This window comes from Oenanthe melanoleuca, chromosome 12 (assembly GCF_029582105.1).
Source record: "Oenanthe melanoleuca isolate GR-GAL-2019-014 chromosome 12, OMel1.0, whole genome shotgun sequence".
Lineage (NCBI taxonomy): Eukaryota > Metazoa > Chordata > Aves > Passeriformes > Muscicapidae > Oenanthe > Oenanthe melanoleuca.
This window is the reverse complement of record NC_079346.1, coordinates 16423552-16440959: the sequence shown is the minus strand read 5'-3', so window position 1 is coordinate 16440959 and position 17408 is coordinate 16423552. Positions and strand designations below refer to the sequence as shown.

General features: G+C 51.3%; 1 protein-coding gene across 3 annotated transcripts in view; it reads left to right on the top strand.

Moving 5' to 3' along the window:
- Positions 1–17408, top strand: part of RNF123 (ring finger protein 123) — a 47177-nt gene that overhangs the window by 22994 nt on the left and 6775 nt on the right. For all 3 annotated transcript variants that reach the window (XM_056501387.1, XM_056501386.1, XM_056501388.1), the window contains exons 27-35: positions 259–436; positions 1459–1533; positions 1909–1996; positions 2256–2343; positions 2468–2552; positions 9401–9540; positions 9697–9885; positions 11378–11453; positions 11624–11708. In XM_056501387.1, the coding sequence (XP_056357362.1) occupies positions 259–436; positions 1459–1533; positions 1909–1996; positions 2256–2343; positions 2468–2552; positions 9401–9540; positions 9697–9885; positions 11378–11453; positions 11624–11708 (1004 nt within the window). The remainder of the gene's footprint in view (positions 1–258; positions 437–1458; positions 1534–1908; positions 1997–2255; positions 2344–2467; positions 2553–9400; positions 9541–9696; positions 9886–11377; positions 11454–11623; positions 11709–17408) is intronic.

Genomic DNA, 17408 nt, shown 5'->3' with positions numbered 1-17408 from the left:
AAAACCATCACTTTGGTGAGAGTCATGCTCTGAGCTTAAGGTTGGTGTAGAGATCTCTGATTGTTTCTTCCAGCTGCCACTTGTGTGGTTTTATGGAAAGACCAAATGGCACAGATCTGGTTACTGAACTGAGAGCAGTAAGATGTCTGAGCAAGATCTCCAATATGGGGATGTTTCTGAGGTCTGAGTGTGATGCTGGTGGGTGTTTTCCCCAAGAGAAGCTGTCAGCTGACTGGGAATTGTGTTCTTTCTGGGCAGGAGAAGATGCTGGATATCTACTGGTTGCTGCGCGTGTGCATCCGCACCATCGAGCACGGCGACAGGACGGGCTCCCTTTTCGCTTTCATGCCAGAATTCTACCTCAGCGTGGCTATGAACAGCTACAGTGCACTCAAGAACTACTTCAGCCCTGTCAACAGCATGGAGGAGCTTCCAGGTGAGGGGGTGGGGGCAGCTTCCTGATTCTGGCCTGATGAAATTTAAAGCAATCCATGCCCTTATGGTGTAGCAGTAGTTGGGCATCTTCCTTTCTGTGTCCGTTCCTGGTTGTGATGTGCTGCACCAGTATTTGTCTGAGCTGTGGGGCAGGTGGTGAGCTATGGTCACTGTGCTCAGGTAGAGGGCCCATGCCTTGTCTGAAGCTGTCACAGGGCTGGCTGTAGTGAAAATCACTGGCAGCTATGGATTGTGGTTCCAAGGAGGTATCAGGAATGGGCTTGTAAGATGTGATTGCCTCATTAATTTCTACCACGGCCTTCTGGCTTCTGGGAGAGGATGTGCCATGAGTGCAGAAATTGGGACTGCTTTTGAAATCCCCAGGGATTTGAAGATGTTCCACTGGAGATGACCACCCACGTGATGCCAAGAGTCTGTGTTTAGGTAGATTCTTTCTGTGCGCATTCTGTGATTTTCTGACTGAATGACCTTGCTGAGCTCTTAGCTCTAAGAGGTAAAATAGTTCTAGGTTCTAATATTCTAAGATAGTTCTAATAGTTCTAGACTTTGCTTTCCAGAGTCCATGAAGATAAGAAAAGCTTCTATTCCCACCAACAGGACATAGCTGAAGTGCTCTTGTTTGGGCAAGAGCAGACTTGAGCAGTAGGACATTTCTACAGCGCATGCGGGCTGGATATGGCTTTTCTGCATAGACTTAGGGTGTTCTTTGTGTTGCTCAGCGTCTTCTGCACCAGGCACTTCTCCCTTGCCATCCAACTTGATTGCATGGTTTTGTCTTTCCCTGAATAACTGTTTCAGACTCTGCAGACTGAGGTGAGCAGCTCTCCTGGAGGTGAATGTGTTTTCCCAGCTCTCTGTTTTGACAACTAGACACACAACTAAGCTGCAGTTAGCTATAGCAGAAATTCATTCCATGGGCTGTGCCATGTCCATGGGAGCCATGGGACCACAGGGCTGCCGCTCAGGCTGTTGCCATGACCCTGCTCCCTCCTTCTCTTGCAGGCTATGAAGAGACCCTTATGCGCCTCGCTGCCATCCTGGCCAAGCATTTTGCTGATTCGAGGATTGTGGGCACAGGTAAGGCTGCATTCTCTGCTTTTGGGGTGATAATGTCACAGGTCTGGCCAGTGCCACTGCCAGTGGCTCACCAGACTTCTGCTGGGATCTGTCTGCTGAATCTGCTGAGTGCTTATGCCTCCACATTCAAAAGGAGGCTGGGCACTGTCCTTATCCTGCTTATTGCAGGGTAGATACATGACCTAGGACACCCTTTTGAGAGCAGGACTCATATTTATTTCTTAGCTGCTTGAGCCTAAGCATGCTGTCCATGTCAGCAGGGACAATATGCCTCTACATGAGGGCCAGTCCCTCCCAGCCCCTGGCATTCAGGTGCTCCCTGGTGTGCTGTGTGTCCTTGGGTGCCTGGCCTAGTCCCTTCTCATTCCTCCTCAGACATCCGGGACTCCCTGATGCAGGCGTTGGCCAGCTACGTCTGCTACCCCCACTCGCTGAGTGCTGTAGAGAGGATCCCAGAAGAGCAGTAAGTGCTGCCCTGCCTGTTCCTGGGGAGATGGGGCAGGGCTAGGGTGGTGGCAGGGCTGGGTGAGTGAGCAGGAGGGCTGCCAAGCACCACTGAGGGTCCGTGAGTTGCCAGCAGGGTGGTGGAGTTGATTTGGGAGCCTTCTGTCACCCTTTTACCAGTGGCTTTGCTCTGCCCCATCTCCATGGGTTCTACTGTGTGTCCTGTTTAGTCTCCTGTTCCCAAACCCTGTGGGCTGACCCGTGTCCCTGTCTGGCAGGCGGATCTCCATGATGAAGAACCTGCTGGCTCCCTACGAGCAGCGACCCTGGGCACAGACCAACTGGATCCTCGTCAGGCTGTGGCGGGTGAGCATCCTGCATCCCTGTCCCTCTCAGGACCTGGGACTGCTGGGACACTGAACATTTCACTTCCCAGTAGTTGCAAAACTGTTTTTCAGCCTCTAAGATCTTTCCTTACCTCTTTTGCTAGGGCTGTGGCTTTGGGTACAGATACACACGGCTCCCACACCTGCTGAAAACCAAGCCTGAGGATGCCAGTCTCCCCAGCCTGCAGAGTGAGTGGGGCAGGGGTGGGCATTCAGGGCTGTGATGGATGCTGAGGGAGGACCAGCCTCTCCCTTAGCAGTTGTCCCTATGGGCCAGGCCAGCTGTTGGGATAGCTGCCAAAGTAGGGTTTTCCTGGCCAAATATCCAGGCCTGGTTTTTACAACCTTGTCATTCCCAGCCTCTGTACTGGTGATTCAGGCATGCCAAATGGTGAGTTAGATCAATCATAAGTAATGGTTCTGCCCTCCAGAGGAGAGGAGAGAGGTCCAGAACTGCATCCTTACCAGAGTTTTAGCCTGGGATAAAGCTCTGTGATGTGCACAGTGAACAGCTGCTGTGGGGAAGAGGTTGTTTGCCAAGCAGCAGGTGCCCAAGGAGATGAGGCACTGTGTAAGTTTGCAATTATGGAGTATTTTGTCTTGGCATCTCTCAGAGCCTGGCAGAGCATGTCCTGCCTTTGGCCCTGCAGTTTGACCCTCAGCACTGTCACTGGGAAGAAGTTGCCTTTCTTGAGGTGAAGAGCCTGTCCCCAGCTTTACCCGCACAGGTTCTGGGCTTGTGTGGATACATTCCTGATCCCCCTCTGCTGTGGAAAAGGCTTTGTGCCAGACTTTGTTCCTGGAGAGCTACACAGGGTTGGGACACAGAAGGAGGTGTATGCTGAGCCCTGTTCAGGGAGCTGCCTGTCTCTTCTAACAGCATTCTTGTTCTCTTTTCTCTCTCCTGCCTGTGGTGCCCAGGAGATCTCTCTGTTGCTAGTTTCCAGAGTAAGTTTGTTGTGTGACCTCTTGTCTGGTGGAGTAGCTTTAGAGAGCTCCCTGCTTCCCCTCTTCTGCCTAGACAGCCCCTTCTTTGTAGGCAGAGAGCTTCACAAGTGGTTGTTTTCCTCAGTTCCATCCCTGGGAGAAGCCAGTGGGGCTGTTCCCATGTGTCAGTCTCTGAGGCTGCATCATGGACCTGCTCTTGCACCTGTTTTACCAAGATTACCTATCTCTGGGATCAGAGCCCTACTGGAGGGGTTCCTCTCATCCTTGGAGCTGATGGAGAAGCCCTGGCACACATGGAGGAGGGATCTCATGGCTGTCCCCTCACTCTCCTACTGCACAGCCAAGCCACCAAGTGGCTGTTACCAGTCCTGTGGGGTGGTAACTGAGCTCAACCCATCCTGGGAAGCTCTGGGGCAGCAGCAGAGTTCCTCAGCTGTTGAGGCCTTGCTCCACACATTGTTTGGCTCCACACAGTCTGAGCCTGAGCCCAGAGTGGGCCATGCTGCCTACTGGGGACTTACTCTTGGGAGAGCTATTTTAAGGCTCAACCGAATCAATAATAAGTGCTGATTTAATTGAAGAGGGACAGGGGACTCAGAGGTGTCCTTGAGATGCTGCCCAGGAAAGGAGGAGGAGGTGATGACCTCCCCTCCCTTTCACACCCATCAGTCTTCACCTTGTTACAATTTGAGCACTGGCAGAGTCAATGGGACAAACTGCTGAGCTAAGGAAATCCCTGTTTGTCTGGGTCTGCTGCTGCAGGCCAGTCTGAAGGGAGTGTGGGCAAATGCCTCCTCTTTGGTGCTCCAGCCTTGCCCTGCTTTTGGGATGCTTCCTTGGAAGACTGCAGAGGTGGGGAAGGTTTGCTCATGCTGCCTCACAACATCCATGAAATACCCAGAGCACAGACTACCTGGTCCTCTCCACTGCCCTTTGCCTGTGTTCCTTCTGCTCACTCTTTGCCAAAGGTGAGCAGTGGGTTCTGCCTGGCTTAGCCTGAGGGGACAGAGGGTCAGAAAGGCCATCTGTGTCCCTGCTTGTTCCCAGAGTTATGGCACTGAGCAGCTGTCATGCAAGCAGAGCTCTGCCTCAGTTTGGCTCCTGAGAGCAGACGAGGCTGTGTTCAGAGCTGGGGTAGTTGTGCTCAGTGGCTGCTGCAGGGATTTGTTTTGTTTTCACCATGACTTGTAGGCAAGGCCAGGTGCTGTCCTGGCACACACAGTGGGAGCAGCAGCAGTGCCTCCATGCCAAGCTGGGCCCAGCCTGGTTTGGAAAAGCAAGAGCAGAGTGGCTTCAGGTTGTATCACAGGGCTGCTCTGCCCCAGGCCTTCTGCCCACACACCCATCAGCTGGAGGGAGGATAGGTGGGACCATGAGATCATTGAGCTGAGATGTTATGCAATACAGGCCAGAGTCCACCCATGTCCCCTTCCCAAGTCCAGCAAATTGCCTAAGCTGAAGAGGGCTTTCAGGAGGAGATCCCACCTTGATCTGACAGCACCAAAAGCATCAACTGGTTGAACTGTCCAAGCCCTTCTGGTGGTGATTGCTGTCCCTCAGAAATAAATCCAAATCTTATGGTTCCTGATGGGAGTCATAGAATGGTTTGGGTTGGAAGGAACCTTAAAGCTCATTCTCGTTCCAACCCCCTGCTGTGAGCAGGGACACTTTCCACTAGACCAGGTTATTCCATGCCCCGTCCAACCTGGCTTTGCACACTTCCAGGGATGGGGTGTCCATAACTTCTCTGGGCAACCTGTGCCAGAGCCTCACCACCCTCACAGTAAAGACTTTTTCCTGATATCTAATATCAACCTGCTCTTTCTCAGTTTGAAACCATTTCCCCTACCTAACCTCACCTTCTGTCTTCCACTGCTGCTGCCCTGCCTTTCTGTGTTTTACAATATTTTATTCTTCAGAAGCACTTGTGTACCAGGGTAAACTCATTTCTTGTTCCTTTTCAGTGGTGAAAAACATGTGGCCTCTGTCTTATTCAGGAAGGGGTTTTGCTTTTCTGTGAGTCCTGTGGGGTGTTCACCCTTGCCATGTTTTTAGCAGCCCCAGAGGTTTTGGTGTCATACAGGTGGGAACCTTCCCTGATGTGCTGGTCGTGGAGCCAAAACTCACGTTAGCTGGTTTGCCAGGGCTTTGCTTTGGAGGCACACATGGATCCCAGGAGCCCTGGGCCATCCTTATGCCTCACACTCAACCTTATGGATATCTCATCCCCCAAGTGCTGCCTGCTTTTCTTCTGCCTCACCCTGCAGCCTTCCCTTTGGTCCTCTCTGAATGCATCTCCAAATAGGCACACTGATGTGGACTCACAGATACATCTGGAGTCTTTCTAAACTCAGATTAATGTTGGGTGGAGCTGCTTTGTTTCTGAATCTGGTCTATTTGGGGCTTTCCCCTTCTGTGCTCAAGCTCTGCTGTAAATGCTGCTGTGTCCAGAAACCCCCTTGGGCTGCTGACCAAGAGGTCTCACAATTAGCCCTGTTATAAATCTTGCTGGGTCATTAGCAAACTATAAAAGTACATAATTACCTTCCTGTGATGAAAGTACATGACCCTGCTTCTTTACCATTGTCTAGTAGGAGCACTTATTGAAGGCTTCCACTTCGCCTGCTTTATTAATTTTTAACTCTCTCTAATAGTGGGCTTCTGCTACTGTGAGACTTTCTGCCATTACTATTTCTATTAAATAATTCTGCTATATTTTTTTCCTGTAGTTGAAAAGAGTTTGCATTACCATGGTCAGTCAAGGATGTTTTTTATGTCTTCTCCACCTATTACCCCTTTTCTCATTGCTTTTGCCTACCATTGCCTATGTTTGATTAAATTCACTTTACCTCTTATATTTTGACTTATATCTTTGCTTTATCATGCTCTCAGTGAGCCTTCTAAACCAGGTGCTTGCTGGAGCACTGAGGTTTCTGGCTCCCTTATCACCTTCCTAAAGAACTCTGTGTTTTAATTCACTGTTTGCCCTGCCTAGATTTTCTTTTCCTCTATTTTTTTGTTTATATTTTTGCAGGGAAGTTTCTGTTGTGGAAACACTGGATGTATCTGTAACCCCTTGGTTCCACGCTCTGTTGCCTGCATTAAATGTATTGAGGTCAAAATTTCTAGCCTTGAAAAACTGCCAATTTCTGTTCTAATGACTGATGTTTATCTGTCATAACAAAGGCTAAGCCAAGATTGAGTGGCTTTTGTATTAGGGAGGTACAAATTTTGAAGCATTGATGAAGCACTTACTGGTGCCAGGATCAAGAAGGTTTCCCCATCACTGAGTATCCACAGGCTCCCTGTGAAATGACATCCCTGCCTGCAGTGGCACATAAGGGATGTGGCACTGCCCAGGAGGGCAGTGGTAACTGCAGTGGGTGGGAATGTCCCAGCAAAGGTGAACATATTGCAAATAAAGGTGGACACAGCACCGCGACTTTGGACCAATAATAATTACCTCATCTGCGAACTTGTGCAAGGAATGAAGCTGTTTGTGCTGTATTCCAGGGCTTGTTCCTTATGTTGCTTTCAAAGAGTAGCAGTGATCTCAGCATCTTTAGATGCAGAATCCTCTTGGGATCAACAAAAGCCAAGGAAATAATTGTTTCAATAAACCTATTTACCTGTGGAGAGGTTTGACAAAAGGCACCAGTTTTTAATGCTCTTATAGTCTGGCACAGTCTGCCAGCACCAGGGAAAGCATTTAAGAAACCAGAATTGCAGAATCACACCACTCATTGAAAAAAGACTGTGAGGAAATAGTCATTGGCTAAAGATCAGGATAAAGCAAGTTATTACAAGCATAGGAGCATCCTTCAAAAAACCAAAGCTGCCTTCAAATGAGGTAGACTTTGGCTGGGCAGTTCATCCTATCTGTCCTGACTTGCAGTGTTAGTAAAAGAGGCTTTGGCAACAGACCAGCAGGACAACATGCAGAGTTCTTCCTTGAGGAGTAGTGATCTCTGCCTAAAGCTGTTTGGGTACTTGAGGACTGGAATGGGACTAATACATCAGCAGTTTTAACAAAAAGCAGTTTTTACATGTTGAAGGGAGGCTGGGGAAAAAAAAGGCACTAAAAACTTAACTCTGCAAAAAGACCTTTCAACTCTGAATGATTGGGAGAGAAACATGGATAGAATTCAGCATCACCAAGCGTAGGATGGTGGAGTAAGAGTGTGCTGTGCCCCTTCATCCATCACTGACAGAGAAGACAAGGTGTGCCCCAGCACTGACTCCTGGGCTTCTCCACTTGTGCCTCAGGACCAGTTCCTGAGGGTTATCCTTGAGCTGCCAACCTATTGTAGTCTTTCACAGAAGAGCAGCTTGATGTTCAATCCAAGAAACAAATTACACAACAGGAATTCCGAGGCAAGCAAACCAGAACAAAAGCAAAACCACATTATGCCTTTGTGCAAAGCTGCCACACGCTCGTGGTTTGGATGCTGCATGTGCTTCTGATTCCACCACTCCAAAGAAAACTTGGGAGAGATGTTAGGCTTCAGGGAGGGGTGGCAAAAGGGACAAAGATGGGACAGTTTCAGTGTGAGAAGCTGCACTAGCTGGGGCTGATCCCATTTAAAAGATTGTCATGAAGGGCTGGAATCACAGCTAGCTCCAATCCCTAAGCTAAGCTGTGGAATGTTACTCTGCGACATGTTTAATGCTAAAGGCTTACACAGTTTCAGAGGACACTGGGCAAGAAACCCCCAGAGGACCAGTAAATATGTAAAAAGGACATCTTGGCCAGTCCCTGAGCCACATGTAGCCAAGGGCTGGGAAAGTACATGTGGGTGGGAGTAGGACATCAAAGACATTTGTTGTGATTAAATCCCTCTCAAAAATGAGCTTTTAGGCAGGATCAAAGCCAGGGCACTGGCCTGCTTGAGGTGATTATGCACTGTGTGGTTCAGTGAGTGTCCTCCATAATAACTTGCTAGTGGGTATTCACAGAACAATTTGTCCTGTTTGCATTTCAGATGATGGTCTCCTGTTATCCCTCCCTGGCGTTGCTAATCCTAGCTATCAATCTGCCTGTAGTTATGCCTTGCTTCTTGATCCCTAGGGATGTGATGGAAGTTGTCCTGTGTTTGCTTTGCCCACACTGGCCCTTCAAGTAGGCTGCAACCCCAGAGAGCTTCTGCAGTCACAGCACAGCTTGTTCCTCCGGGCATGGCAGTCCTGGTGCTGCCAGGGTTTTCACCTGCTATTTCTTATAGCTTCTAGCAGAGAAAAATGTAGTTAGATTGTGGTTTTTCCCTAGAGCTGGTAAATCTGCTCAGGTTTCTCTTTTCAAGCCCCGAATTTTGGGCTGAGCTCCAATACCCTTCCCTTGTAGTGCTGGATGTTTTGTGAGCCTCTTGCTGACAGTGGGTCCTTCTGCTGGTGGCAAGCATCTGTCCCATTTGTGCCCCCTTCTTTTCCTTGCCCATCCATGAGGGTTGGTGTCCCACACAGCCCTGACTGTGCTTCCCAGCTGCTGGTCCTGACTTCATCTCTGATCTTGATAGTGAGGAGGTTCCAGAGATGAGATGCCACAAAACCAAGGGGAAGTGTCTGTGCTTGGGCTAAACCACTGGGGAGTGTGGGCAGCTCTGCCTGAGCCTGCTAAGAACAGAGCCTGTCTCAGCTCCATACAGAAGCCTCTCAGGAGTGGGATTTACTGGCTACTTTCCTCCCCAGCCACAGGCAGACAGGGACAGCCACATGAGGCCAGGGTGGCTGTGCTTGCTCCGGGCAGCTGCTGCCACACTGGTATCAGGAGCAATTAATGCTGAGCTGACCATGGGCCTCTGCAGAGCTGAGCAAGAGGGATGCTGAGCTGCAGGGCAGTGCTCCTGTGCATTTGGGCAGCAGTGAGCACAGAGGGCTATTCCCTGGCTAATTCAGGCTGGCACTGGGAGGAAGTGCTGGGAGGCCCAACAGGCACAATCACTGCTCAGAATAGTCCTTGTGCCAGCTCTCAGTGTCCTGCCATCTCTGCTTACTGTAAGGCACAAGGCAACATTTCCCCATCTCAGCCTGCCCTTGCCCCTCACTCATGGCTGCCTTGGGAGCTGACTGAAGCTGTCCCTGTGTGGTTTCAGAGCCGTGTCCCTCCACCTTGCTGCAGCAGCACATGGCAGACCTGCTCCGCAGCGACCGCGACCTGGCCCCCAGCTTCCTCAACAGCGTCCTGAACCAGCTGAACTGGGCATTCTCTGAGTTCATTGGCATGATTCAGGAGGTGAGTGTGCACCCCTTGTGGTGCTGTGGGATGCAGCACTCGATGGGTGCTGTGTCCTGCACACAGAAAAGCTCAAGACACAACTCACTGGGCTGGGGCTTGCAGCCTTCCTTTTGGCAAGGGGCTCCTTTTCCAGCTGTGTGCATTGCCTGGCAGATCCAGCAGGCAGCAGAGCGCCTGGAAAGGAACTTTGTGGACAGCCGCCAGCTGAAGGTGTGTGCCACCTGCTTTGACCTGTCAGTGAGCCTGCTCAGGGTGCTGGAAATGACTGTCACTCTGGCACCAGAGATCTTCCTCGACTGGAACCGCCCGTCGTCGGAGCTGCTGCTGCGGAGGCTTGCCCAGGTACCATCCTGTGTGAAGGAGCAGCATCTGCAGGGGCACGGGGACCCCTCTGCCCTCTTACAGATGTGTGGTGAACTGGGGGCTCCTGTTGCAAGTGCTGGAGTACTTAGAGCTGCTGCAGAACAAGTGTTGCTCCCTATAATCTTTGTATATGAACTGCTCCCCTACTTTGCAACTGCTCTGGTCACAGCTGATTTTTTCCTCTCTTGGGAGGGAGGGTGACAGCTGCTTAAATCTTCCTTATGAGGGGCCAGGAAATGCTGAATTCTCCTGTGACAAGCAGTATCATGAAATCTGGAGAGAAGGTGTGGTATTTCTGGGTAAGGAGCTGTGGAGAGTGTAGCTGGTTTCACAGGGCACACACTCCAGTGTTTGGGCAAGTACCTTGGTCCTTTATCCCTCAGTCCTAGGATATGGTACCAAATGTCTCCACTTTTCTGCCACAGTGAGTGAGACAGCCCCATTCCAGCTCACAACACCCATTAGCCTCCGGTGAATTAGTTTATTTTCTAAAGCATTAACAATCCTGGAAAGCACTGAGGGTAGACTGCCCTTGTACAAGCTGGATTGGTGGGAAGCAGTCAGACGTACCTTAGCAGTACCCCAAAGGTTGATAGAACTCTGAGCAGATGAAACAAAGCAAGAAGTAGCAGGGTCTGGTACCATAATCATGGGGGCAGTGCTCAGCTGAGTGAGGGGGAAGTGAGGGGCCCTTAGCAGGTGGTCTAGGCAAGCTGGGGAATGTGCAGCAGAGAGTGGAGTGCTGCAGCTTCCTCCTGGTGCTGTTGTGAAGCTGTGCCCCACCACTGACCAGGCCCACAGAGGGGTGCAATGTTCTGCTGTTGTGCACTGGGGCAGCAGAAGAGGGATGCTGCATTTGAGAGATGGTGCTCAGCTTGCAGCAGTTGTGTCAATCCTGGAGCAGTCCCTCGTCCTCCCACTGGGGGTTTGGGTGAGAGCTAATGGTGGCTAATTAAGTGTCATCACAGTTGATTCCGTCTCTGCAGATTGCTCTCTGTACTCATTCCATGCTTCAGAGCTGGTAGGTCCATCCTGCTGCCAGCTACAGGTAGGGCAGGACCTGGACTGTTGACACTGCTTTTGTCCATGGCTGCCAGCTCACTCTTCACAGACTCTGGCTGTCCTGGGCACTACAGCTTCTGCTTGCCAGAAGCTTTTATCTGTAGAAGTAGCTTGGTTTCTGCAGGTAGGAATTCAGATTTAGGTAGAAGGTGCTGACATTCAAGTGTCTTGACCTCAGACTGATACTTTCCTGGGAGGTTTTGGTCTGGTACAACCACTGTGATGTGTTACCACTCCTTCCATGCCAGGGCCAAGCTGGGTGTGTGCTGTGAGCCTCCCTCTGTGCACCCACCAGCTCTCAGGCACTGAGTCCAAACTATAAGGACATGCTGCCCCAAAGCTCTTCGGATGCTGCTCACAGGAAGGCCCATCCAGAAAATACAAACTCTCTCTGCTTTTCCCTACACAGCTCTTGAACCAGGTGCTGAACCGTGTGACAGCTGAAAGGAACTTGTTTGACAGAGTGGTCAACCTCCGTCTGCCAGGTGAGCCCACTGTCTCTCTCCTTGGAAAACATGCTGGGAGCATGCCCTTGGGAAGGAAGAGAGACTGCACTGAGCATTAGTGCAGAACTGGATGGGATCAGAGCTCAGACCTGCCCTGCTCTGCCTGTCAACAGTGGCAGAAGCTCTTACTTTTCTTTTTGCTTCCACAGGGCTGGAGAGTGTGGACCATTACCCAATCCTTGTGGCTGTGACAGGGATACTGGTCCGGCTGCTGGTGGACACTGATGCTCAGGGGTGAGTGACTTTTGCCTTCCAAAGCACGGGGTCTCTGTGGCACTGCTCTGGGTGCTGCACTGGGGCCATGGGAGGTGTTGCAGGAGCAGCATGGGGTGTGGAGACTAAAGTGAGGTGAAGCTAATGAGTGTGGAGCAGGCAGAACCCAAAGAGCCACATTCCTGTAGCAGCTACATCCCAGTGCTACTGCTGGGTGCAAAGCCCCTTCCTGTTGTGGTGGAAAACCTTTGTGAGAGGTGGCTGTGATGGAAAACCCTTGTAAGAGATGGCTGTGAAATGCTGTACTGACAGCACATGTGCACCTTCCTCCTTGGGATGGGGTCTTGCACTGTGACAGGACAACTGCTGCTGAAAGTTGTGGGTGCTGCGTGTGATGCAGCTGTGCTGATGTGGTGACACAACCAAGTGCTGCAGCACACAGTGATGGCTGGAAGGGAGCTCATTGGAGCTCCTTCACCCTGGACACCTCTTAGGAGGGCATCACAATGTGTGCAGAGCTATTTGTCTGGCTGCCCATATGTGTGCCAAAAAGGTGAGACAAGTCTTCTCCGGGCACTTGGGTGATGCTGATTTTAACGGTGGCCAGTTATTCAGAGAGGCAGCACTAGGGGAGTGTTGTGGCTGGGCAAAGCCACAGCTGACCTGATCATTTATGTCTGTGTCTGTTTGTACTGAGTCCTGCAAATAGACTTGCACAGACACTCTGCAGCCCTGCCTTTGCTGTCTCCCAGTGTCATTTGCAGGTGTCTTGCCTTGTCACTTGTTTGCTGTAGGCTGCTGTAGGAAATGGAGCTCTTCTGTCTGTGCTGTACATCCTGCTTGTTTTCATGTTTGGAGAACACAATAGTGTCTGGCTTTGCAGAGAGCAGAGTCCCATCTGGCCAAGCAACTCAGCCCTGCAGCCAGTCTTTCAGCTTCTCTCAAGGACTCAAAGATCTACACAAATATATCTAATTATAACCTGCCTCTCATGGCTGCTGCACCAGTCACACAGCCCCAAGTGTGACAGTGGCAAAACCTGGGCACAAGCTCATTGATCAGTGGCCTTTCTGGGCTGTGAACAGAGGTGGATTTTGCTTGCCCTCAGAACCTTGCTCCATGGAAAGGGCAAATGTCACGAATTTGTTGCCACAACTAGACACTTCTTTCTGAAGGGAAGGGGGAGGCGATAAAACAATTTCCTGCATGCCAGGATGAGAAGTCCTTCCCTGACTGTCTCTCCCTTGAACATCTGTCAGGTCACTTGTCAGGTCAAAATGAGGAAGGAGAAGGGTTGTCCACCAGTTTATCAAACTCCAAAGAGCACTGGGAAGATGGTAGGGGATATCAGTCATATCCTTCCTAGCCTGCAGGGAGTCCTGGAGAGACAGAAAGCTTCCACACTCTGTCCTTTCCCCAAAAAGCCTGTTGTGCTTTGGGTTTGTGAATTCCAATCAGCCGGTGTCATCACCAAGTGGCACTGTCCCCTGTGTGCCAACAGCATCCTTCGTGCCTTGGGCTGCACTATCACAAACCAGGGACACTGTACTCGAGGAACTGGCAAGTCTCTGATGTTCAAGGACTTTGTAGTCTTTTCCCTGAGCACTGGAAAGGAGAAATAAATGCAAAATAGTGGAATGATGCGTGAAAAGCATCGTGTCCTTAAGGTGGATCTAACAAGCAGGAGAAGCAGAAGGTGGAACAGGAGGAGGTCCAGGGAAAAATATCCATAAAGCAAAATTCTTCTGTGTGATTTTGCAAAGCCATGCACTAAACCTGAGGTTTGATACATCAGTGATCTATAAAAGGCAAGCAGATGTTGCAGGGGAGCCACTCAGGTGAGTCAAGACAAAAGAACTGAGGCAGGTGGCTTGGAGACCCTCTGCTGCTGCTTGAGCAGAGGGGAAGCAGAGACCAGGCAGAGATCAAAGGCAGAATGTCATGGGGAAGGGAGAACTGAGCCCCCACACTCTTGGCAGCACTCTGAATTGAAGACTGGGTGTTGCACCCCACTTACAGAGCAGTTCTGCTCTGTGCAGCCACGTGGTAAATGGCAAACCAAGATGGGGTGGAGAAAACCAAAAAACTGAGGCTTTTCTGCTGCCTTTGTATTCCTCAAGGGCTCAGCTGAGAGGTGCAGCTGGGGTAACAATCACCCAAAACCCAGGGAAATGGTGCATGTCAATGATGGCTGGCCCAGAGCACAGCAATGGGAAGCATCTTTCTCCAGGTGCAGGAGTAAGAGGAATGGAACAGGAGAATTCAAATCTTCCTCAGGTCTTTACATTCTCATAGGAGATGATTGCCACGACTGAAGTGATTTAAAGGGTTCTGTATGTAACCAGGCTCTCCAGAGCAGACCCTTTATGTGAACTCATCTGTAGACAGCTTTCCTTTTTCATTCTCTCCGTGCAGCAAGCAGGATAATAGGACAGGCTTTTGTCCTTTCCCAGAAGAACTCTGCCTGGGCAGTGTTGAAAGCTGGTAGAAATCTCTTCCAGGTCCCATTTGGTAACTCCCAGATTGACAGAAATTATTAACAGAGAGATTTTCCAACCCACATATGCACATAGCAATGTCCCTGTGGGAATTACCAGGGGCAGGGTGGCCCTGACTGGTTCGCTGTGAGGAGGTTGTACCCCAGAGAATAAGGACAGGGACAGGACCTTTGGTGACTTCCTTGGCTTGGCTGTGTTTTTTCTGGTTGCCTCTAACCCAGCACTAGGTTGGAAGGTTCTGCAAACATCTGGGACATAGGGAATGGGCTCATGGTGGTGAAGGGATGAAGTCCCATTTATGGGATGAGGACATTGCAGTGGGGAGGTAAGTAAGAGCCAGGGCCCTGCCAACTCATCCAGTCATGTTATCAGGCTGCAATGAGATTCCTCCTTTCCCAGCACAGGATGCTCATCCAGGCATTGAGTCCTCTTGCTGTGGACTGCTGGCATCAAGCAGAGCCATTAGGCACAAGGAAAAGGAGCATTGCCCAGGCCAGGCTGTGGTAAGACAGTTGATCCATCAGTGCCTGGATGGAGCAGGCTGTGCTTTTGAGAGAGCAGAGGTGCATTTCCATGCTGGGTCAGGCAGGATGGGCTGGTGCTGCTCGAGGTGAGTGGCTGCTCCCAGCCCTCGGGTGTGAGAGCTGTTGGGCAGCCCTGGGGCTGGCAGGGCCAGGGCAGGGATGGCCCTTTGCTCCCTCTGCCAGCCTTAATGACTGAGGAGGAGAGGAGAGGAGAGGAGAGGAGAGGAGAGGAGAGGAGAGGAGAGGAGAGGAGAGGAGAGGAGAGGAGAGGAGAGGAGAGGAGAGGAGAGGAGAGGAGAGGAGAGGAGAGGAGAGGAGAGGAGAGGAGAGGAGAGGAGAGGAGAGGAGAGGAGAGGAGAGGAGAGGAGAGGAGAGGAGAGGAGAGGAGAGGAGAGGAGAGGAGAGGAGAGGAGAGGCAGGATCTGCCAGGCTGAGCCAGGAGCTGGGCTGAATCCACGCCACAGACACTGGCTGTTTTCAGGCAGTATCATCCCTCCTTTGTCTGCTTGCTAAATAATTGACCAGATTTTCTATTAAGCCTCTTTCAGAATGAGCTAATGGAGCAGTGTTGGCCAGAGCTAGTGTCAGGATCCTGGCAAGAGCGAGTGGCAGGGGAAGGGGTGAGGCCCAGAGGTGAGGCTATGGTCTCCTGTGTGTGAGGGCATGCTGTAATTAGGACTGGCTTTGTGGGAAGTGAGTGGCCATCCCAGGGTGGAGATGAGCTGTGCTGTGTCAGGGCAGGGGCACTGCTCTGCTCCTCAGGCTTCCCCCATGCTCCCTCCATCCCCTCTGAGGCAGGGAGGGGATTCAGTCAGCCTGAGGAGAGGGTTGGGGTACATGCAAGGAGCCAGCAAACCAGTCTGTACAGGACAAGTCCCAAAGAGCCTTCAAGGTGCATCTCCCAGGGATTTCTGCATGAAAGATGGAGAAGACAGAAGGAAATGCACTGTGCTTACTGGGAGCATGGTGGTACTGGTACACTGGGCTGGTGTGATGTTGGGATATTTGTCTGGGTCTCCACACTCCTCTCCTTTGTGAACTACAGGTGGGTGTAGAGAGATGGGCTGGGAGGAGACAAAGGGGTTTGTGGGCCAGAAGCAACACACTAGTGAGCAGAAAGGTAAGGAGGCACAAGACTGGGTGGGAGAGGAAGGCTAAAAAGACTGCTCAGCTGCTAAATGGTTTTGGGATCACCTCCACTGGAAAGATCAGAAGATCCCAGTCTGCAGGTTCCTAAACAGCCTGGCCACCCACCTGTGTGCTCATGTGCTGCTGGGACCCTGGGGGCTTGTGTGGTCCCATGGACATGGCAGTTTTCCGCACAGTTCCCATAAGACTTTGTAATTACTGATCCCTTAAAAACTAATGCTCCCTCAACAGTGTTGGTGAGCAAGCTGTGGTGGAAGGAGGGGCAGGAGTAGACATTTCATGGACCACACAGTCTAAAGGAGTCCTTGGTACCTTGCTCTAAAAACTCAGAAAATGGGTGGTGCTGCAGTTTTGCAGTGTGTAACATCAGGGTGAGCCTGAGCGAGAGCACAGAAGAATTATTAGCTCTGGCTGAGGTTTCATGGTTAAAAAAGGAGTGTGGTCAGTGTTTTTACAAGCTGCCAGCTCCAAGTGCTGCATCCTGAGCCATGGGACTGCCAGGGCTGGGCTCTCCCAGCCCCTTGGGGCTGTCAGGCACATGCTGGGAGGCAGGAGCAGGCCGTGTGCTGGCCAGCACCAGCTTTGCTGATTGGAGCTCTCTGAAAACTGTGAGCATCGTAAGGAAAGGATCCGGGCCCCGCCGTGCCCATCCTTGGTGACAGAACAGGATGGGACTGGCCTTCAGTGCACCCCCTTTGTCCTGGCTGAGGTGTGAAGTGCCAGAGGAGACAGGAGTCAGTGTTGGACACTGGTCCCCAAAGCTAGTCCTTACCCCACACACAGGTGGCTGGCACAGGTCCCTGTGTGCCAGGGCCATGAGCTCTGTGCTGACCAATGCTTTGTCCTGCAGAGTCAAGCAGCAGGAGGGAGGTTTGGCAGGGAGCCAGGGGTGTAATTGTGGCGATGGCTGCTAGGAGAGGACAGGTATTCCTTGGTGAACATCCATTAGGTTTCCCAGCTCCTGCCTGCCAGAGGCTGTGCTCCTGGCTGCTTTTCCTTGCTGAGATGTTCTGCCTTTTAGGCTGCCTAATGAACTGCTTCGACAGTTCCAACCGCCTCCCAGTGCTCATTGGATCAGCAGTGTGGTGTGGGATGCTTTCTGAGCATCAGGAACATGTGAGAAGCAGCAGCAGGACTTTCCTGGATAAAGGCAGAGGGATCCCTTGAGGGCAGCACGGATACAAATCTCAGAGCAAGTCCCTGGAGAGCAAGCCTCAGCTTTCCTGCAGGGATGGGAGAATTGCAGCCAGGCTAGGAGAGCTCTCCTGGGCTTTTTCAGGCTGGTGTGTCCCTGGAAAGGCCCCTGGGAGCTTACCTTACACTCTGAGCTTCCCCCAGTCTTCAGTCATCCTCAGCTGAGGATGCAGATTTGCAGGAACACTAATGCCTGGGAAGCTGGTGTTGGCAGTGGGGAAGGGGCAAATTTTTGTGGAGATAGACAAGGGTGGTGATAATGGGTGGGTAACACCCACTCCAGCAGCTGGGGCCCAGAGCAGCACTTCATCTTTCCTCCTGGAGGAAGATGTGCTTAGATGTGGCACATGCTCTGG